At 48.2% G+C, this 22,713-nt stretch overlaps 1 protein-coding gene across 1 annotated transcript in view; it reads right to left on the bottom strand.

Moving 5' to 3' along the window:
• Positions 1-4,579: 4,579 nt before the first annotated feature.
• Positions 4,580-22,713, bottom strand: part of LOC140116861 (uncharacterized) — an 81,053-nt gene continuing 62,919 nt past the window's right edge. Inside the window, exons 5-10 of the mRNA XM_072133296.1 lie at positions 22,024-22,178; positions 15,343-15,522; positions 15,135-15,258; positions 14,729-15,021; positions 7,016-7,064; positions 4,580-6,467 (exon numbers count right to left, since the gene is read on the bottom strand). Coding sequence (XP_071989397.1) covers positions 5,680-6,467; positions 7,016-7,064; positions 14,729-15,021; positions 15,135-15,258; positions 15,343-15,522; positions 22,024-22,178 — 1,589 coding nt within the window. The 3' untranslated portion in view covers positions 4,580-5,679. The remainder of the gene's footprint in view (positions 6,468-7,015; positions 7,065-14,728; positions 15,022-15,134; positions 15,259-15,342; positions 15,523-22,023; positions 22,179-22,713) is intronic.

The following is a 22,713-nucleotide window of genomic DNA, read 5'->3' as shown; positions in this document are numbered from 1 at the left end:
CTGACAAGTTCTGCTATACACATGTGTGAGACACGGACATCAGCTACACAAGTGCCTGACAAGTTCTGCTATACACATGTGAGAGACACAGACATCAGCTACACAAGTACCTGACATGTTCTGCTATACACATGTGTGGGACACAGACATCAGCTACACAAGTACCTGACATGTTCTGCTATACACTTCTGCTATACACAGGTGAGAGACACAGGCATCAGCTACACAAGTACCTGACATGCTCTGTTATCCTTTACACATGTGAGAGACATACTCTCTTCTCCCGTACACATGCCTGCATCCCGTAGCAGTTGTGTCTCTCATATGCACAGGCTGCAGGGGACGTGGCCTCCAGAACCAAGAAGTATAAAGAGGCAGCCAGCAGCAGAAGTGTCACATCATTATACACGCTCTTAGTCAAGAACTGGGGGGTATGGCTGTGCCTGACCCCAGGGCCAGCTCCAGGTTTCAGCAGGCCCCTGGGTGACAGAGCCTCAGTGAGCCCCTTAGCTGTTAAATGTGGTGCCATTAAAAATGCTGAATCTGAAGATACCAATATACCATCCATTAATTAAGTATATAAAGCCCCCCAGACTCCATTAATTAAGAATATACAGCCCCCAGGCTCCATTAATTAGGTAATTACAGCCCTTTGGTCTGTTAATTAGGTATATAAAGCCCCCAGGCTGCATTAATTAAGTATAAACAGCACCCGAGGCTCCATTAGAATACAGCCCCCTGGTCCATTAATTAGGTATATAACTGGTGCTGGCCATGCCTGACCCTCATGAATAAGCTGGACTGCTGAATATGATAAAGGATCATTTGCATTCAGCTTGAAGACCTGATTGTTTATGTTTACAGGCATGTAACGGAACAATGTAGTGATAGGGGACAACGCTTTCTAATGGCAGTTTAAGAAAATATATTTAGTTTGGGGGTTAATTTTCCTGACGGGTTCTCTTTAATGAGCAAAAAAACAAAACAAACTTTTTTCTGCTTACTAACTGGCTGCAATGAAACAAAGAGTGAAAAACAGTCAAGGGTATGAATACTCTATGTGCCCACTGCATATACTGCATGTGTGTGCATATATGCTGTATACATGTATATGGTACTGTATGCATGTGTGTATAGTCTGTATGTGTCTATGAGATATGTATATACCGCATGCATAAGTGCATAAATGTGTATATGAGTGCAAACGTGTGTATGTAAGAATAGAAATGTATGTGATTGTATAAACATGTGCCGGTGTACAGATAAGTATATTTTTTAAGGTGAAGGGGGCCCCATTCAGAAGTCTGTGCTATGGGCCCTAGGCTCTCCAATCTACGCCCCTGCACTAATTATTAACTACCGATTTCTCAGACACCTCTCGCACACACGGATTCAGTAGGGTCTCGAGTTGTCCACACAAACCTCCAGTAAGGCTAAACACTTTCCCACAGCCCTAAATTAGAAGTCCCTTATTACTAGCTTTAGTGAACCCGAGCTCTTGCAGCAACTTCCCCGCGCTCTTGTTAGATATAACCCAATGTGATTATCAGTTCAGAACACAACCCAGGTAACTAATATATAACCAACAACATGGACATAAGAGAATGTTTTGTGTAGTGTGAAATGTACATGAAATCCTAACGTGTGGCCTTCCCCTCATCTTATGCTATTGCACTACACCCCATGCTCTAGGACAACCTTTTAGCGGCTGAGTGCCCAAACTGCGACCCAACCCCCCCCCCCTTATTTATTGCGAGGTGCCAACCAAAAAGTAAAGCAGTCACTTATTGCTCCCTGTTCTTCAACAACTTTCGATGATATTGGCCTCCTAAGGACAAGATAGAAAATTTGCATCATTTTGGCTTCTTTCCAGTTTCCCTAGAGGTCCTCCTCTAGCAGGAGGTCCTCCAAAGATAATTCGGCCCTGTCTACTACTTCTCCCTCTTCCTACAGTGCCAAGTTGCGAAGTAATTATCAATGTGTCCGGTCTTTGAGTCCGGTCTGGTGTGCTAGGGGGATGGCCTGAGTGCCCACAGAAAGGGCTCTGAGTGCCACCTCTGGCACCCGTGCCATAGGTTCGCCACCACTGCTCTAAGATCACTCTCCTAGCTGGGATTCTGTGGGCCATCCACCTGCCCCTGCCCCAGACAAACTTCCCAGATGCCCAACAACTTGAGTTAGAGGCTAAGGATGTGGCAAGCGAACCATTACAGATGAGGATGAGACCCAAGTGCTGACTGCTGTGGAGTCTGTTAAAATGAAGAGAGGAGCAAATATGACAAAGGGGCGTTGTCATCCGTTCTGCTGCTGCTGGTGGAGCTTGTACTGCAGGGAAAGGACGGGTCACATCTGTACACAACAACTTGTGTTGGAGGATGAATATAGCAGACCATTGCAGGATATCTACTATGAGGATGAAACCCAAGTTGCTACTGCAGCACGGCTTGGGCGACGTGGACAAGAAGGATGGGACGCCTCCCTCTGAGGACATATTGGGCCACATTTACTTACCCGTCCGGAGGAGTTCATGAAGTACAGAGTGACAAATGACAAAGCACTGTGCAGGGAGTCACTAAGATCAGCAGAGAGCAGCAGGAAACAGACTCCGGACCTTAGACGTCAGCGGGCGGTACAAATAGAGTTAATGGCACTAGAGTCGTTTCCAGGACTTTCACAAATAGCTTCAAATCCCAATACAATAAGGAAACAGGATCGGGATTAGGACACCAAGGAGAGTCTTTTCAAGGTTTGAGGACAACTGTACTAGAAGTCCGAGGGGTGTCTTTGGAAAGTGAAGGACCCAAAGGCAGCTGATAAAGCCACTGCAGGTCCAGTACACTAGCGATTTTTTTTGTAATGGGCTACAGAAAAACTATTGGGCCTGGGCTTTGTCTGTATTTCCTAAAGGTCCCTTCCACTATTACAATAAGTGGTGGCTGGAACGTCTGGACTGAACGCTGACAACCAGAACTGAAGTGACCAAGCCTCGGGCCGGTACACACTGTAAGTGTGATGTGACCTGGAAGCATCAGACTCGCTCCTATGTATGGGTTATAGGGGCCTCCATTGCCTCGGACTCCTCCATGTTCTAACATCAGGATTGGGAGTCTGTGATGTAGGGTGCTCTTCGTTCTTTTGAGTAACTTTTCTAGTTGGGCAAGTTCTGATCTCTGAATTTCAAGTCTTTATGATTCAACCTTGACCTCACACTCCGTCATCGACTCTACCACCGGGGTCACCAACGATTTCCCGGAAACAATCGCTGACATTTCAGCCACCCTGTGAGGGCATCAGATTAGGACACATAGGGGCGTAACTTGGGGGGGTGCAGTCGCAACTGGGCCCATGAGGTTTAGGGTGCCCTTATGTTGTCAATTTCCCATATGAGAAGATTATTACTATACACCACCATACATTATAGTCAGGGGCCTTGCACAGACTTTGCCCTGGGGCCCAACAGCTTCTAGTTACGCGACTGAGGATACAGTTACTTAGGTGTAAGTTACTGTACATCTCTCCCCAGGCTCAGGCATGCGAGCTCCTCGTGGGAGTAGGAGATCGTGTAGGGAGTTCACTGGTTTATTGCCTTCCCTGACAAAGGGGTTACATGTGCATCTGCCTTCTAATAACCTTTACCCTCCTCCATATATGTGTCCCTGGCCTTCCTTCCTCTCTACATAGCATATGTGTCCTCGTGCCCCCCCCCCCCATATATGATAATTCCATTATTTATATGGCGCACACACAGAGCTGCCAATTTGGTCATATAAAAACTTTCTCCAGTTCTCCTCTTTTCCACATTCATGTCCATGTAGCCCCTATATATAAACGTGTCCCCCACACTCCTCCATACCTAATAACAATGTCCTCCAACCACCTCCCCTGTAAGTAGTGTCCTCCTGCTCTCCTACAGCTATTTATAAGAAAGAAAACCATCCGTATTCTTATTTTAAGCTCATGTAACCCCTACGCGCACATGGACTTAACCTAGACCTGCTATTATGTTTCACTTCTGAAACCGATTCACAAGCAGAGGCGGTGACAGAAGCAGCGGGTGTCAGCTGTATATCGCAGCTGACACCACACTGTAACACACACGATCGGAGCTGTTGATGGGTGTTAACTGCTTACATGCCATGGTCAAGCATGAACACTGCATGTAAGCAGCTTTCCCCTAGGGGTCAGACCCCCCCATGCTGCTTACCGTTTCAGGGCAGCCGAGTCCAACGGGGCTGCCCGATGTCCGGGCAGTCAGATCCCTTCCAGGTCTGACTGTAAACTGTCTGCGCATGCGTCTGCACACTGCACTACAACACATAAGTATTGTAGAGTAGCGTCTTGGACTTGAACCAGCGATCAGAGCATTACTGGTTCATGTCAAAGGTTGTATAAAGTGAAAAAAAAAACCAAAAAACAAACTTCAAACAATTTAAAAATAAAACATAAACCACTAAAATGACACATTCCCATACAAAAACAATCAAAAATATAAAAGAAATCTGTATAATAAAACAGAATCGTTATTGGACCGGCAAGGTGAACGGCATAACATCCCCCCCCCCCCCCCCCAAAAAAAAAAATGCTCTTAAATGCAATCAAAAATTAAATGTGCCCCGAAATAAGACTGCTACAAAGAACAACACAAAAAAATAGCCCTTAATCAGATATTTCAGCCAAAAAATACAAGAAAAGTTGTGTCTCTGAAAAGATGGTGAAATTAACAAGATTTTCTCCAAATTTCTTTTATTCAGTAAATTGGGGGAAATTTTTTTTTTAAAAAGCCATATAAATGAGGTATTTCCGTGATCGTGGACGTAATCCATTGCAAATGTTTCATTTTCCGCCTAAAATGAGTGTATTGTCCAAAAATATTACAAATTTCTAGACCGCACCTCCATATTGTTTTAACCCCTATAAAACACCTAAAGGGTTAACAAACTTCTTAAAAGTAGTTATTTACACGTCAAGGGGTGCAGTTTCCATAAGGGAATACTCTACGAGTCTTGCTATTATTTCGGCCTCTCACAGCCAGTTGAAAGTTGAGCAGGTCCCTGTAAATATAAGTTTTGGCAGTTTTCTAAAAAATGTGAACAGTGGCCCCCAAATGCTAAGCCTCATAACGTTCTAGAAGAAATAAGTGGATAGCGACACAGTCTGGATTTTATTTTTTGCCAAAATTGCCAGGCAAAGTTAGGACTACAAGACTTTATGGACAATACTGATCATTTCAAAAACAGGGAGCGGCGGGCCCTGGTCACAAAGACACCCCCACCCCCGGGGAACGGCAGGCCTTGGCCGTAAGGATACCGCCAGCCTTGGGGAGCGGTGCGCCCAGGCCATGAGGACACCCTAACTCCCAGGGAGCGGCGGGTCCTGGTAACGAAGACGCCCCCAGAGAGTGTCGGGGCCATGGCCACAAGGATACCCCCACCCCCGGGGAGCGGCAGGCCCTGGCTGCGAGGACACCCTAACCCCCGGGGAGCAGCGGGCACTGGCTGCGAGGACACCCCTGGGTGCGGCAGCCCCTGGCCCCGGGGACACCCCTGGGTGCTGCGGACCCTACCCTAGAGCTTGAAATTGGTCACATTTCCTACAATCTAAACACCAACTCCCTTGTGTAGACCTCAAAGCATGATCTGCCCTGTGTACGTTTGTGCCATGGCACTGCCCATATTTTGATCATGTTGATGCCTTCTTCCCTGTATGGATTATCTTATGTTTCTCAAAAGAGCGTTTACATATAAAACATTTCCCACATTCAGCACATGAATATGGCTTCTCTCCCGTGTGAATTCTCTGGTGCTTCTCAAGAGAGCGTTTACGCATAAAACATTTCCCGCACTGCGCACACGAATACGGCTTCTCCTCTGTGTGAATTCTAAGATGATCACTAAGAGCAGATTTCTGACTAAAACACTTCCCACATTCAGGACAGGGAAAGGGCTTCTCCCCTGTGTGAGTTCTCCGGTGATTATCCAGACCAGATTTCTTGCTAAAACGTTTCCCACATTCCGCACACGCAAATGGCTTCTCCCCCGTGTGAGTTCTTAGATGTTCCAATAGATTCGCTTTCTGGCCAAAACATTTCCCACATTCGGGACATAAGAACGGCTTCTCTTTTGTATGAGTTCGCAGATGATTACCGTAAGACGACTTATGGGTGAAGCATCTGCCGCATTCAGAGCATGAAAACGGCTTCTCCCCCGTGTGAGTTTTCAGATGTTCCACAAGAACCGATTTTCGGCTGAAACTTTTCCCGCATTCCGTGCATAAAAACGGCCGCTCGTCCCGATGGCTTCTCTCGTGCATCGAAAGATTTGATTTCTTTTTAAATTGTTTCCCGCATTCAAAACATTCATAGATTTTATGTCCCGTTCTTTTTTGGGTAATCCAAGCATGAAAATCTTCTAGGTCAGAATAGGAAGCTAAAAGAAGGTCTCCGTGGGGGCCTCTTATCCAGCCCTCACCTGAAAAAAAAATTTGTTTCAAAAATTAATCATCAGAGAAAAAAAATTTCCAGATTGAAGCCACACACAGAGTCTCAAAAATGGAAATGACTCAAAGGGAACCTGTCAGCAGATTTTACCCCAGCTAAACTATCAGCCCCATGTAACAAGGAGCAAAGAAGAGTCAAATTTTGTGTGTGTGTGTGTGAATTCAGATGCCTCAATCTGCTGTTCTCTAGTACTCAGAAACCTGCTATTGGTGTCATATTAAAGATAAGAATCTCATGTTACAGATGGCACCGGGATTGTGGTTCTGTGAGCTACAGAACCCGAGATACAGGCAGCTAAAGAAATCGGTGGAAACTGAGCTTGGCTTTCCAACTATGTATCTCTGGTCCTGAAAATCACAGAACCACAAGCCTAATGTGCCGTTTATTTAGGTGTAAAGGTGAAAACCTGATGACAAGTTCCCTTGAAAGAGGAGGGCATTGGGAAGATTAGTAGGTTCTGTCCATCATAAAGTCCATCTACAACATATAAGATACATAAGATAAGTGACAGGATCTTACCATTCCCTAACGCCGATAGGAGTCCACTCGTCCTTCCCACAATATGTTCCTGCAAGAATCCTACAATTAGTTTATCTTATATTTAGGAAAAATCCCAAACCCCAAGAAGCCCCGATCTAGTCTGCCCTAAAAGGAGAAGTACCGTCTGATCAGACGGGATCAACATTGCATTACACATCAGTAGTATCATAGTATACAAGGCTGGAAGGAGACGCAAGTCCATCAAGTCCAACCTTTAAGAATTAAATAAATGTTTTATCCCCATAACCCGTGATATTTTTGCTCTCCAGAAAGTCATTCAGGCCTCTCTTGCACATGTACATAGAGTCGGCCATAACAACCTCCTGCGGCAGAGAGTTCCACAGTCTCACTGCTCTTACAGTAAAGAACCTCTGTCTATGGTGATGGTAGAATCTCCTCTTCTCTAGGTGTAGAGAACACCCCCTGTCTATGGTGATGGTAGAAGCTCCTCTTCTCTAGGTGTAGAGGATGCCCCCTGTCTATGGTGATGGTAGAACCTCCTCTTCTCTAGGTGTAGAGGATGTCCCCTGTCTATGGTGATGGTAGAGCCTCCTCTCCTCTAGGTGTAGAGGATGTCCCCTGTCTATGGTGATGGTAGAGCCTCCTCTCCTCTAGGTGTAGAGGATGCCCCCTGTCTATGGTGATGGTAGAGCCTCCTCTTCTCTAGGTGTAGAGGATGTCCCCTGTCTCTGGTGATGGTAGAGCCTCCTCTCCTCTAGGTGTAGAGGATGCCCCCTGTCTATGGTGATGGTAGAGCCTCCTCTCCTCTAGGTGTAGAGGATGCCCCCTGTCTATGGTGATGGTAGAGCCTCCTCTCCTCTAGGTGTAGAGGATGCCCCCTGGCTATGGTGATGGTAGAACCTCCTCTCCTCTAGGTGTAGAGGATGCCCCCTGTCTATGGTGATGGTAGAGCCTCCTCTCCTCTAGGTGTAGAGGATGCCCCCTGGCTATGGTGATGGTAGAACCTCCTCTCCTCTAGGTGTAGAGGATGCCCCCTGTCTATGGTGATGGTAGAGCCTCCTCTCCTCTAGGTGTAGAGGATGCCCCCTGTCTATGGTGATGGTAGAACCTCCTCTCCTCTAGGTGTAGAGGGTGCCCCCTGGCTATGGTGATGGTAGAACCTCCTCTCCTCTAGGTGTAGAGGGTGCCCCCTGTCTATGGTGATGGTAGAACCTCCTCTCCTCTTGGTGTAGAGGATGCCCCCTGTCTATGGTGATGGTAGAACCTCCTCTCCTCTAGGTGTAGAGGATGCCCCCTGTCTATGGTGATGGTAGAACCGCCTCTCCTCTAGGTGTAGAGGATGTCCCCTGTCTATGGTGATGGTAGAACCTCCTCTCCTCAAGGTGTAGAGGATGCCTCCTGTCTATGGTGATGGTAGAACCTCCTCTCCTCTAGGTGTAGAGGATGCCCCCTGTCTATGGTGATGGTAGAACCTCCTCTCCTCAAGGTGTAGAGGATGCCTCCTGTCTATGGTGATGGTAGAACCTCCTCTCCTCTAGGTGTAGAGGATGCCCCCTGTCTATGGTGATGGTAGAACCTCCTCTCCTCTAGGTGTAGAGGATGTCCCCTGTCTATGGTGATGGTAGAACCTCCTCTCCTCTAGGTGTAAAGGATGCCCCTGTCTATGGTGATGGTAGAACCTCCTCTCCTCTAGGTGTAGAGGATGACCCCTGTCTATGGTGATGGTAGATCCTCCTCTTCTCTAGGTGTAAAGGATTCCCCCTGTCTATGGTGATGGTAGAACCTCCTCTCTTCTAGGTGTAGAGGATGCCCCCTGTCTATGGTGATGGTAGAACCTCCTCTCCTCTAGGTGTAGAGGATGCCCCTGTCTATGGTGATGATAGAACCTCCTCTCCTCTAGGTGTAGAGGATGCCCCCTGTCTATGGTGATAGTAGAACCTCCTCTCCTCTAGGTGTAGAGGATGCCACTGGCTATGGTGATGGTAGAACCTCCTCTCCTCTAGGTGTAGAGGATGCCCCTGGCTATGGTGATGGTAGCCCCTCCTCTCCTCTAGGTGTAGAGGATGCCCCCTGTCTATGGTGATGGTAGAACCTCCTCTCCTCTAGGTGTAGAGGATGCCCCCTGTCTATGGTGATGGTAGAGCCTCCTCTCCTCTAGGTGTAGAGGATGCCCCCTGTCTATGGTGATGGTAGAGCCTCCTCTCCTCTAGGTGTAGAGGATGCCCCCTGTCTATGGTGATGGTAGAGCCTCCTCTCCTCTAGGTGTAGAGGATGCCCCCTGTCTATGGTGATGGTAGAACCTCCTCTCCTCTAGGTGTAGAGGATGCCTCCTGTCTATGGTGATGGTAGAACCTCCTCTCCTCTAGGTGTAGAGGATGCCCCCTGTCTATGGTGATGGTAGAGCCTCCTCTCCTCTAGGTGTAGAGGGTGCCCCCTGGCTATGGTGATGGTAGAACCTCCTCTCCTCTAGGTGTAGAGGGTGCCCCCTGTCTATGGTGATGGTAGAACCTCCTCTCCTCTTGGTGTAGAGGATGCCCCCTGTCTATGGTGATGGTAGAACCTCCTCTCCTCTAGGTGTAGAGGATGCCCCCTGTCTATGGTGATGGTAGAACCGCCTCTCCTCTAGGTGTAGAGGATGTCCCCTGTCTATGGTGATGGTAGAACCTCCTCTCCTCAAGGTGTAGAGGATGCCTCCTGTCTATGGTGATGGTAGAACCTCCTCTCCTCTAGGTGTAGAGGATGCCCCCTGTCTATGGTGATGGTAGAACCTCCTCTCCTCAAGGTGTAGAGGATGCCTCCTGTCTATGGTGATGGTAGAACCTCCTCTCCTCTAGGTGTAGAGGATGCCCCCTGTCTATGGTGATGGTAGAACCTCCTCTCCTCTAGGTGTAGAGGATGTCCCCTGTCTATGGTGATGGTAGAACCTCCTCTCCTCTAGGTGTAAAGGATGCCCCTGTCTATGGTGATGGTAGAACCTCCTCTCCTCTAGGTGTAGAGGATGACCCCTGTCTATGGTGATGGTAGATCCTCCTCTTCTCTAGGTGTAAAGGATTCCCCCTGTCTATGGTGATGGTAGAACCTCCTCTCTTCTAGGTGTAGAGGATGCCCCCTGTCTATGGTGATGGTAGAACCTCCTCTCCTCTAGGTGTAGAGGATGCCCCTGTCTATGGTGATGATAGAACCTCCTCTCCTCTAGGTGTAGAGGATGCCCCCTGTCTATGGTGATAGTAGAACCTCCTCTCCTCTAGGTGTAGAGGATGCCACTGGCTATGGTGATGGTAGAACCTCCTCTCCTCTAGGTGTAGAGGATGCCCCTGGCTATGGTGATGGTAGCCCCTCCTCTCCTCTAGGTGTAGAGGATGCCCCCTGTCTATGGTGATGGTAGAACCTCCTCTCCTCTAGGTGTAGAGGATGCCCCCTGTCTATGGTGATGGTAGAGCCTCCTCTCCTCTAGGTGTAGAGGATGCCCCCTGTCTATGGTGATGGTAGAGCCTCCTCTCCTCTAGGTGTAGAGGATGCCCCCTGTCTATGGTGATGGTAGAGCCTCCTCTCCTCTAGGTGTAGAGGATGCCCCCTGTCTATGGTGATGGTAGAACCTCCTCTCCTCTAGGTGTAGAGGATGCCTCCTGTCTATGGTGATGGTAGAACCTCCTCTCCTCTAGGCGTAGAGGATGCCCCCTTGTCCTGGTCACAGGCCTAGGTATAAAAAGATCTTTGGAGAGATCCTTGCACTGTCCGTTCAGGTATTTGTACATTGTAATGAGGTCTCCCCTCAGTCGTCTTTTTTCTAAACTGAATAATCCTAAATTTTTTAATCTGTCAGTGTATTCTAGTTCCCCCATTCCCCTAATAATCCTGGTTGCTCTCCTCTGCACCCGTTCCAGCTCTATTATATCCTTTTTATACACTGGTGCCCAAAACTGTACACAATATTCCATGTGTGGTCTGACCAGGGATTTGTATAAGGGCAAAACTATGTCTTTATCATGAGAATCTATTCCTCTCTTGATACATCACATAATTTTATTTGCTTTAGCAGCAGCCGCCTGGCTCTGGTCACTAAAATTAACTTTACCATCCACCAATACCCCAAAGTCCTTTTCAGCTCCAGTTTTACTAAGTAATTGACCGTTTAGAACATAATTATACTTTTTGTTTCCATGGCCCAAGTGCATAACTTTACATTTATCTACATTAAACCTCATCAACCATTTCTCTGCCCATCCCTCAAGCTTCCACAAATCCCTCTGTAATGCTAAATTATTAACCTCAGTATTTATTACTTTACACAGCTTAGTATCATCTGCAAATATTGAAACTTGACTGTGTAAACCCACTACAAGGTCATTAATAAAAATATTAAAAAGAAGTGGCCCCAATACTGACCCCTGTGGCACTCCACTGGTAACATCAACCCAATCTGAGAATGTGCCATTAATGACCACCCTCTGTTTTCTATCACTAAGCCAATTACTTACCCAAATACACAGATTTTCTCCTATTCCCAGCAGTCTCATTTTATATACCAACCTTTTATGTGGCACGGTGTCAAATGCCTTTGAAAAGTCCAGATATACAACATCCACAGCGTCCCCCAGATCCAGTCTTGAACTTACCTCCTCGTAGAAACCAATCAGATTAGTCTGACAGGACCGATCTCTCATAAACCCATGCTGACGCTTGGTTATAAGGTTGTGCACAGTGAGATACTCCAGGATAGCATCTCTAATAAACCCCTCAAATATTTTCCCTACCACAGCAGTTAGACTCACGGGTCTGTAGTTTCCAGGATCGCTATTTGTTCCTTTTTTGTATATTGGTACCACATTTGCTATGCGCCAGTCCTGTGGAACATAACCAGTCCTCAGTGAATCTTCAAATATTAAAAATAACGGTTTGTCTATCACCGTACATAATTCATGCAGAACCCGGGGGTGTATGCCATCTGGCCCAGGTGATTTATCTATCTTAGTGGTTGCGAGGCGGCGCCGTACCTCTTCCTGGGTTAAACTGTTGACATTCCAGAGAGAATTTACATTATTCCTCATTGTGTCTTCCACCAGGGGATTTTCCTGGGTAAAGACAGTTGAGAAGGCGACATTCAGTAGATTGGCCCTTTCCTCATCTCCTTCCACCATGACCCCCATGTTATTTCTAAGGGGACCCACACTCTCTGTTTTTAGTTTCTTACCATTAATATACTTGAAAAATAATTTGGGATTATTTTTGCTCTCCCTGGCAATATTTCTCTCAGTCTCTATTTTTGCGGCCTTTATCTGCTTTTTACAGGATTTATTTTTCTCTCTATAATCCTGTAATGCCTCATCGCTACCTTCACGTTTTAGCACCTTAAACGCTTTATCTTTCTCGCTTATTGCTTTCCTTACAAGACTAGTTAGCCACATAGGCTTTTTCTTGTTCCTCTTTTTCCCATAAGGTATGTGTTTCTCACAGGACTTTTTCAGAATATATGAGAAAAAGTCCCATTTTTGGGGGGGGCTTTTGTCTTTGAGAACATTATCCCAGTCTATGCCTTTAAGGTCTTCCCTTAGTTGCTGAAAATTTGCCCTCCTGAAGTTTAGAGTGTTGGTTGCCCCTTCACTAACGTGCTTAGTAAAGCGTAATACAAAATCAATGATATTATGATCACTATTCCCCAGGTTCCCCCCAACCTGTAGTTTTGATACCCTATCAGGTCTGTTGGTTAGGATAAGGTCCAGCAGTGCCCCCCCTCTTGTTGGCTCCAGGACTAGTTGCGACAAGTAATTGTCTTTTGTTGTTGACAAGAACCTGCTGCCTTTGAAGGACCTGCAGGTTTCTGCCCCCCAGTCAATATCTGGGTAATTGAAGTCCCCCATGATAAATCCTTCATGGGCTTTGAAGCCGCATCCATTTCACTTATCAGCATTTCCTCTGCTGCCTCCATTATATTTGGAGCCTTATAACAAACCCCTAGTAATATGTTATTATTCATTTTCCCTCCCCTTATCTCCACCCATAGGGACTCCCCATTTGCGTTACTGATGTCATCTCACAGGACGGGCTTGAGGCAAGAATTCACATATAAACAAACCCCTCCCCCTTTTTTATTTATACGATCCTTTCTAAAAAGACTATAACCATCTATGGTAACAGCCCAGTCATAGCTTCTATCCAGCCACGTCTCGCTGATTCCCACTATATCATATTTCCGCTCCAACATCAAGAGTTCCAGTTCCTCCATTTTGTTTGTGAGGCTTCTGGCATTTGTGTACATACACTTTATATGGTTTTCCCTGTCCGTATTCCTCTTGTCCTTATTCCCCAATCTCATTCCAGCCCCCCTTCCTCCCCCATGGACTATGACTCTTCCCAGCTCTCTATGTACACCGTCTATTTGCCCTGCACAAGTGTAGTTGCCCTCCCCCCAAGTCTCTAGTTTAAACACTCCTCCAACCTTCTAGCCATTTTTTCCCCTAAAACAGCGGCCCCCTCCCCATTGAGGTGCAGCCCATCCCTACTGTAGAGCCTGTAGCTAACAGAAAAGTCAGCCCAGTTCTCCATGAACCCAAAATCCTCCTTCCTACACCAACTTTTGAGCCACTTATTTACCTCCTTGATCTCCCGCTGCCTTTCTGGTGTGGCACGTGGTACAGGCAGTATTTCGGAGAAAATTACCTTTGAGGTCCTTGCCCTGAGCTTATGGCCTAAATCTCTGACATCATTTTTAAGGACCTTCCACCTACCTGTTACTTTGTCATTAGTGCCAATGTGGACCATGACCGCTGGTTCCTCACCAGCCCCTCCCAGTAATACGCCAACCCGATCCGCAACATGCCGAACCCGAGCACCCGGCAAACAACACACTGTTCGGTATGCACGGTCTTTGTGACAGATTGCCCTGTGTGTTCCCCTAATAATCGAATCTCCCACTACCAGCACCTGTCTGACCTTCCTGTGCTCCCATTACCCTTCTTACTGGAGCAGACAGTCCCCTGGGGCAGACAGTCCCCTGGTTGCTAGAGGCCACGTCTTTCTGCAGCATTGCTACCCCAGAGCTAATATCCCCCTCATCCGCCAGCCTGGCAAACTTATTGGGGTGCACCAGATCAGGACTAGACTCTCTACAACTCTTCCCTCTACCCCGCCTTCTATATGTTACCCAACTAGCTGCCCCCTCACTCTGCACCTCCATACTTCCTATTACAGTCCTATTACAGCATGATATGATCATCGTTGAAGGTAAAAGGTGTCACGAGACCAATGAACACCTCATAACGACCTTATATCTAAAGACCATGGGAAGCCATACATAAATCAGGTGTATTCGGCTAGTTCCGAAGGACAAATCAGTGGAAACAGCATCCTATATGGACAATAGAGGAGAAGACTTGGTGAACCAAGAGGAGCCCAAACATAAACTGCAATTACAGTCATAGAAATACAGATCCACAAGAACCAGAAGACATACGGAACCACAAAGCCAGGTGAGTGGATCACGGAGAGAAGAATAAGAATACGTTTCTGTATAGTGTAGAAAACCAGATTGGATGGAGGCGAGATAGTGGCCAAGTCCAAGACATCACCTTATTTTACTATAGGTTAGGAAACCAGGAACGATTCCAAGCCAAAATCTACCACAGCCACCGACACCATCATCCCATAGACCCTCCACCCACTGCTGCTGGAGAAGGTCAGTAGCTTCATTACATCCCTCTATAGAGGATTCACAGGAATCTCAGCTCCATCTACCTGATGATCCAGTGGGACATTCTCCTCCGGCTCCTCTTTAGTATCCCGGGAATCTCCAGGACTGGGACATCTCTCTGGTTCCTGTGTAATATCCCGGGAATCTCCAGGACTGGGACATCTCTCTGGTTCCTGTGTAATATCCCGGGAATCTCCAGGACTGGGACATCTCTCTGGTTCCTGTGTAATATCCCGGGAATCTCCAGGACTGGGACATCTCTCTGGTTCCTGTGTAATATCCCGGGAATCTCCAGGACTGGGACATCTCTCTGGTGGATTTCTCTGACTGGAACCATCTATAGGAAATATACACAGTGACTGATACATTGTCTATATGTGATGATGAGATGATGGAGGAGGTGACCTCACACCTGCTCTGTCCTCTATAATCAGGAAGGTCTCCTCTTACCTGGTGATGTGAGGGGCTGGTGGTCCTCCATCATGATGTCCTTGTACTGGTCCTTGTGTCCTTCTATATACTCCCACTCTTCCATGGAGAAATAGACAGTGACGTCCTGACACCTTATAGGAACCTGACACCCACAATGACACAGTCATCACCCAGACCCCTCCCTTGTGTTATTGTACAATGTCCCAGCATTCCCGGCAGCGCTCACCTCTCCGCTCAGCAGCTCAGTGATCCTGGAGGTAAGTTCTAGGATCTTCTGCTCATGTATCAGTGAATGAGGTGGAGGCTCGGTGATGGGGCTCTGGGTCCATCCTCCTGACACACGGGGGGTCACACACTCACCAGACGACTTCTTCACTACTGTGTAATCCTGTGTATGGGGAGACACTGATCACTACATAGATCCTAAGAATCCTTCACCTCTCCAGTCATTTCCCGCTGTTATTCCTAGAGATAAGAGCCGTGTCCTGGGAGACTCTCACCTCTCCGGTTATCAAGGAGATCATCTCCAGGGTGAGCTCCAGGATCCTGGCCGCCATCTGCTCTCTGTCCTTCTCCCGGATCCCTGGGGGATCATTGATGGAAAGGATCATTGTCTGTTGAAGAAAACCTTATCAGAGTCTTGTACATAAGGAACCTGAGGGAGAATCAGTAGGGCACAAGATTTCCGGGTTTGGAACCGAATGCGCAATATTCCTATTACGGTAGATCCGGTGGGAGGTTCAGCTCCAGGTAGCTGAGCGCTGAAGATCTCATAGTAGTTGGATGGAAAGAGGCTACTGGGGCGTGGAGTAGCCGCTCAGTGTAGCTTAGGCTCTGGCTACTCCGCCCCCAGTAGCATATTAGGGCAATAAAACTTTTCCAAACTCAGCGGCCACCCAAGGATTCGCCCTAAAAAGGCTTTCAATGACATTTATTAGCTGACCCTGCCACCAGATATAACTTAACCCCTAAACAACCGGGCCCTTTTTTTTGTTTTTTCATTTCCATTTTTCACTATCGAACTTCAAATAACTATAACTTTATTTCTCCATGTAGAGAGCCCAGTGACGGCTTGTTTTCTTCGTAACAAATTACACTGCATAGTGATGGTATTGAATATTCCATGGCGTGTACTGGGAAGCGGGAAAAAAATTACGAATGCAGTGAAAGTTGTGAAAAAACTTATTTGCGCCGTTTTCTTGTGGGCTTGGATTTTACGGCTTTCACCGTGCGCCCCAAATGACGCCTCTACTTTATTCTTTGGGTCGGTGCGATCACGGGGATACAGGTTTCATAATGTTTTTGTATTGAGCTGCAAAAAAGTAGCACTTTCGACTTTTGGCACTACCGGGAATTCATTGTAATGAATCGGGTAAAACGAGACAGTCTGGGGGTCCTCGCAGGACCAGAGGCTGGCATGGTGACTGATTGGCGCTCCCCGATGGCGTCATGTACTATTACAGCGGGTGTCGGTAAGGGGTTAATAGTTAGATCCAAGATTGGGGGTTTCCTTTAAAGATAATAAAATGATCCCAGAAATACCCAATTCTTGGACTGACAACTTTGTTTGCATCTTTTTGAGGCTTTTGGGTCCCCAGCACTGTGGATGGGGCACAAGGGGGACGCCCTGGAGCCTCCTGGCAGGTTACAGCTGATATACACCGGCTCCATGAGCGCCGATCAGTCTCACATCGGTTTCGTCCACCACGTCAGGATCCATGAACGCTGGATCAGGGCGTCAGTCTCACATCGTTCCGTCCACCACGTCAGGATCCATGAGCGCTGGATCAGGGCGTCAGTCTCACATCGATTCCGTCTGTCAGGATCCATGAGCGCTGGATCAGGGCGTCAGTCTCACATCGGTTCCGTCTGTCAGGATCCATGAGCGCTGGATCAGGGCGTCAGTCTCACATCGATTCCGTCTGTCAGGATCCATGAGCGCTGGATCAGAGGGTCAGTCTCACATCGGTTCCGTCCACCACGTCAGGATCCATGAGCGCTGGATCAGGGCGTCAGTCTCACATCGGTTCCGTCTGTCAGGATCCATGAGCGCTGGATCAGAGGGTCAGTCTCACATCGGTTCCGTCTGTCACGTCAGGATCCATTAACGCCGGATCAGGGCGTCAGTCTCACATCGGTTCCGTCTGTCACGTCAGGATCCATGAGCGCCGGATCAGGGCGTCAGTCTCACATCGGTTCCGTCTGTCACGTCAGGATCCATGAGCGCTGGATCAGGGCGTCAGTCTCACATCGGTTCCGTCTGTCACGTCAGGATCCATGAGCGCTGGATCAGGGCGTCAGTCTCACATTGTTCCGTCCACCACGTCAGGATCCATGAGCGCTGGAACAGGGCGTCAGTCTCACATCGGTTCCGTCTGTCAGGATCCATGAGCGCTGGATCAGGGCGTCAGTCTCACATCGCTTCCCTCTGTCAGGATCCATGAGCGCTGGATCAGGGCGTCAGTCTCACATCAGTTCCGTCAGTCACGTCAGGATCCATGAGCGCTGGATCAGGGCGTCAGTCTCACATCGGTTCCGTCTGTCAGGATCCATGAGCGCTGGATCAGGGCGTCAGTCTCACATCGGTTCCGTCCACCACGTCAGGATCCATGAGCGCTGGATCAGGGCGTCAGTCTCACATCGTTCCGTCCACCACGTCAGGATCCATGAGCGCTGGATCAGGGCGCCAGTCTCACATCGGTTCCGTCTGTCAGGATCCATGAGCGCTGGATCAGAGGGTCAGTCTCACATTGGTTCCGTCTGTCACGTCAGGATCCATGAGCGCCGGATCAGGGCGTCAGTCTCACATCGGTTCCCTCTGTCAGGATCCATGAGCGCTGGATCAGGGCGTCAGTCTCACATCGGTTCCGTCTGTCAGGATCCATGAGCGCTGGATCAGGGCGTCAGTCTCACATCGGTTCCATCTGTCAGGATCCATGAGCGCTGGATCAGGGCGTCAGTCTCACATCGGTTCCATCTGTCAGGATCCATGAGCGCTGGATCAGGGCGTCAGTCTCACATCGGTTCCGTCCACCACGTCAGGATCCATGAGCGCTGGATCAGGGCGTCAGTCTCACATCGTTCCGTCCACCACGTCAGGATCCATGAGCGCTGGATCAGGGCGCCAGTCTCACATCGCTTCCCTCTGTCAGGATCCATGAGCGCTGGATCAGGGCGTCAGTCTCACATCGCTTCCCTCTGTCAGGATCCATGAGCGCTGGATCAGGGCGCCAGTCTCACATCGCTTCCCTCTGTCAGGATCCATGAGCGCTGGATCAGGGCGTCAGTCTTACATCGGTTCCGTCCACCACGTCAGGATCCACATCCTCTCACATCGGTTCCGTCTGTCAGGATTTATTCGATACTTGTGGTTAGAAGGTAAAGAGGAGTCGGTTATATTGTTGCGAGAAATGTCTGAGGAGAAATATTTCCCGGAGGTGTCCAGGTCTCACCCCAGTCATAGCCACGTGTAGGACACATCTGCCGCTCACAGCCAAGGACAGGAGATTATAACACACAAAAAGAAACACAACAATGGCTGCTACCCATGTGGGGGAGGGGAGGGGGTTGGACTGCACGGGATATTGTAATGTTTAAAGTTCAGGGTCAGGTCCGGGAGAACTGAACCCACAAACTAACCTAAAAAACGTGATCATGATCCATAGACGTCCCACCACCGGAACCAATCGCAAGTGTTACCTCATCATAGTGTAAGGGACTGAGGAGGAAACTGCACAGTGTGACCGGAGCCCTAACAGCGCACTACAACTCCCACTGTACAATGTGTGCGCTCCTGGAGCATGCTGGGAGTTGTAGTCCCTCCATATAGTGTGTGTGCTCCTGGAGCATGCTGGGAGTTGTAGTCCCTCCATATAGTGTGTGTGCTCCTGGAGCATGCTGGGAGTTGTAGTCCCTCCATATAGTGTGTGTGCTCCTGGAGCATGCTGGGAGTTGTAGTCCCTCCATATAGTGTGTGTGCTCCTGGAGCATGCTGGGAGTTGTAGTCCCTCCATATAGTGTGTGTGCTCCTGGAGCATGCTGGGAGTTGTAGTCCCTCCATATAGTGTGTGTGCTCCTGGTGCATGCTGGGAGTTGTAGTCCCTCCATATAGTGTGGGTGCTCCTGGAGCATGCTGGGAGTTGTAGTCCCTCCATATAGTGTGGGTGCTCCTGGAGCATGCTGGGAGTTGTAGTCCCTCCATATAGTGTGTGTCCTCCTGGTGCATGCTGGGAGTTGTAGTCCCTCCATATAGTGTGGGTGCTCCTGGAGCATGCTGGGAGTTGTAGTCCCTCCATATAGTGTGTGTGCTCCTGGAGCATGCTGGGAGTTGTAGTCCCTCCATATAGTGGGTGTGCTCCTGGAGCATGCTGGGAGTTGTAGTCCCTCCTCTGGTCACTTACCTCTTCTCTCCTCAGTGCAGGACACTCTCTACCTCACACAGGTCTCCTGCTCAATATCCACTTGTCATGTGACCCGGGGAGTGTGATGTCACTGAGGGGCGGGCTCCTGCTCACTGTCCACTAGTCATGTGACCCGGGGAGTGTGATGTCACTGAGGGGCGGGGCCCCCTGCTAGTCATATTGTAGACTTTGATGTGTACAGGACCTGTGATGATGTCATGATCATGTGACCAGGCTGTGGGCGGAGCAGTGGTAGAGGTGACAGGACTGTGAGGTGATGGAGGTCGCTGAGGGTCTGGGAGGACAAGGTTAGGCCCCGGGCACACGACCATTGTGCCCACCGTGCCGTAGCTGTGGGAGAGGAGGAAGGGGTGGGCGCTGCTCCCCCCTCCATAGGAAATAGTAGCTGCAGGGCTGTAGATGCACTCACCGTATAAAGTCCGGGCGCCATGGCTGTCTATGGGCGGTGTATGTACAGGCGCTTACACGTGGGGCCTCCGTCAGCTCCATAGAGATGAATAGAGCGAAGGGTCATGCGAGGCGCCTGCTCCATTCATCTTACAGAGCGAGGAGGGGTCTGACGGAGGTACCTGGGACCCCCGTTATCACGACCTGTGGGGGTCTCGCTTGGCGAAAATCCCCTCGTTCACATGTTCCGCTAGCGTCGCATTCATCTCTGAAAATGCACATGCGATCGGCCTGAGCCCCGCCCCCTGTGCGCCAGCACCGCGTTATGAACGGACCCCTAGCGCAACGCGTGAACACGTCCTCAGGGGATGATAAAACCCTCTGACACCCCCAGTGCCGCAGCATTCACCACTCATGGCGCCTCCTCTTCTCTCCTGCCATCCATCGTTCTGCTTCTTATCACTCGTCTTCTTCTTTCAGTGCAGCGTGGGACACAAATGTGTTTCGGACCCTTCTTACATGCATGTGCAATCAGTTTGCCGCAAAGTTAGACAGAAAACTGGCGCAGGGGCTTTAACCCCTTACCGACATGTGAGGTAATGGTACGTCACATCCCAAGTGTGGGTGTATGGAGAAGACTCAGGGGCTGAGCAGTATGGCAGTATATGATAGGACCGATCAGACAACCTATGGTTAAAGTATCCAAGGATTCTGAAAAATAGTAAAAATAAAAAAAAGTTGAAAGAAAAAAATAATTTGAAAAAATCTAAAAATTCAAATAACCCCCCCCCTTTCCCTGGAACGGATATAAATAAACAGTAAAAATCATAAACACATTAGGAATCGCCGCAAAACGAGCAAAATCTAATAAGTTTTTCACTGCGTTTAACCCGGTAAAATAGCGCCCAAAGTCGAAAATGGCACTTTTTTGCCATTTTGAAAAATATAAAAAATTCTATAAAAAGTGATCAAAAGGTCATACAACGCCATTAAAAGTCGCAAATAATGACACCACCCACAGCTCCGGGCACCGAAGTATGAAAAAGTTATTAGCGCCAGAATTTTATTTTTTTCTACGGGAGGTTTTAATTTTTGTACATGTATGAAAACATTATAAAACCTGTACAAATTTGTTATCCCCGTGATTGCACCGACCCAAAGAATAATGTAGACCTGTGATTTGGGGCGCACAGTGAAATACGTAAAATTCAAGCCCACAAGAAAACAGCGCTAATGTGTTTTTCACCAATTTCACTGCATTTGGATTTTTTTCCTGCTTACCAGTACACGGCGTGGAATATTCAATGCCATCACTATGAAGTTTAATTTGTTACATAGAAAACAAGCCGTCACACAGGTCTGTACATGGAACAATAAGAAAGTGATAGATTTCTCAAGTTGGGGAGTGAAAAATAAAAACGCAAAAATGAAAAAGGGCTGCGGCGGCAAGGGGTTAATAAATGTGCCCCACAGTTTTTTTTTTACAGCCCCATAGATTTTGATGGGAGCGCAGAGCCACAAACAAGGCTAAGCATCGGGCGTGCTCAGAGTTTTTTCTAAGGGGTGCGAGGCTGAGGAATCCTCCGCCGTGTGTTTGATCCCATAGAAATACATGGAGACGCCAAACAGCCGCAAAAACATCGGCCGTAACCCCTGAGAAAAAGATGTTCGCGAGTGTGAGGCCCAGGTCCTATTCCTCCTACGTGTCTGTGGCCACTACACGGATGACACACAGCAACGTGCTGGGTGCAAATCACTTACTAGATAACACAGTCATGTGACCCTCCAGGGGTGGGAACGAAATTTTCCTGGGACTTGGCAATGAATTCCACACTGATGACGTTGTTTGCAATTTGAGTGAACGTTTCTGTGTAGGGAGCCTAAAGCAGTACAAGAAAGAGAGGACAAGGGGTATTATGTGTGTGGGGGGGGGGGGTCTATTGTCCCGAATGTAGAGGGTTTACTTGGGGGTCTGTCTATGGTGATGGTACATCCGCCTTTCATCTAGGTGTAAAGGTTGTGCCTCCGAGATCTAATACTAGGAAATATTGTCCACATTCTTGGGCACTTCGGCCACTTGTCACAAAATGTCCCATTACATCTTTGTCTCTCTTTGGTCTGATGGTGCTCCAGACCCATTGGACAAGGATGCAGGATTGTTCTTTCCAGTCTCTTTCCATGAATGATGAATGAGACTCGTAGCGAAGGACAAATATTTTTACAGCCAATTGCCCATGGTAGTCCTGATCCAACCCTGGTTAAAGGGGTGACCCAGCAGTTAATACAATAGACCAAGCCAACTGCTATCCTTATTCCCCTTCTATGTTAACCCCTTAACGATCTGCGCCGTAGCTCTACAGCGCAGAGGTATAAGGGATGTATGAAGAGGGCTCACGGGCTGAGTCCTCTTCATACAGAGGTGGGGGTTTTTGCATTTTGCACAAAACCCCCACCGCTAATAACCGCGGTCGGTGCTTGCACCGATCGCGGCTGTTAACCCTCTAAAAGACGGCGAACGGTTACCATGGTAGCCTCGGGTCTTTTTTTGACACGAGGCTACATGGCTTATGCAGGTTCGTTACAATGAGCCAGTGGCTCATTGTAATGTATGACCTGCAAAAATGCCATATATTGCAATACTGTAGTATTGCAGTATATGGTAGGAGCGATCTGACCATCTAGGGTTAATGTACCCTAGATGGTCTAAAAAATAGTGAAAAAAAAAAAGTTTAAAAAATAAAAAAAATTAATAAAATATTAAAAGTTCAAATCTCCCCCCTTTTCCTAGA

This window comes from Engystomops pustulosus, chromosome 2 (assembly GCF_040894005.1).
Source record: "Engystomops pustulosus chromosome 2, aEngPut4.maternal, whole genome shotgun sequence".
NCBI classification, from domain to species: domain Eukaryota; kingdom Metazoa; phylum Chordata; class Amphibia; order Anura; family Leptodactylidae; genus Engystomops; species Engystomops pustulosus.
The sequence above is the reverse complement of the archived record's forward strand: the minus strand, read 5'-3'. Positions and strand labels throughout refer to the sequence as shown.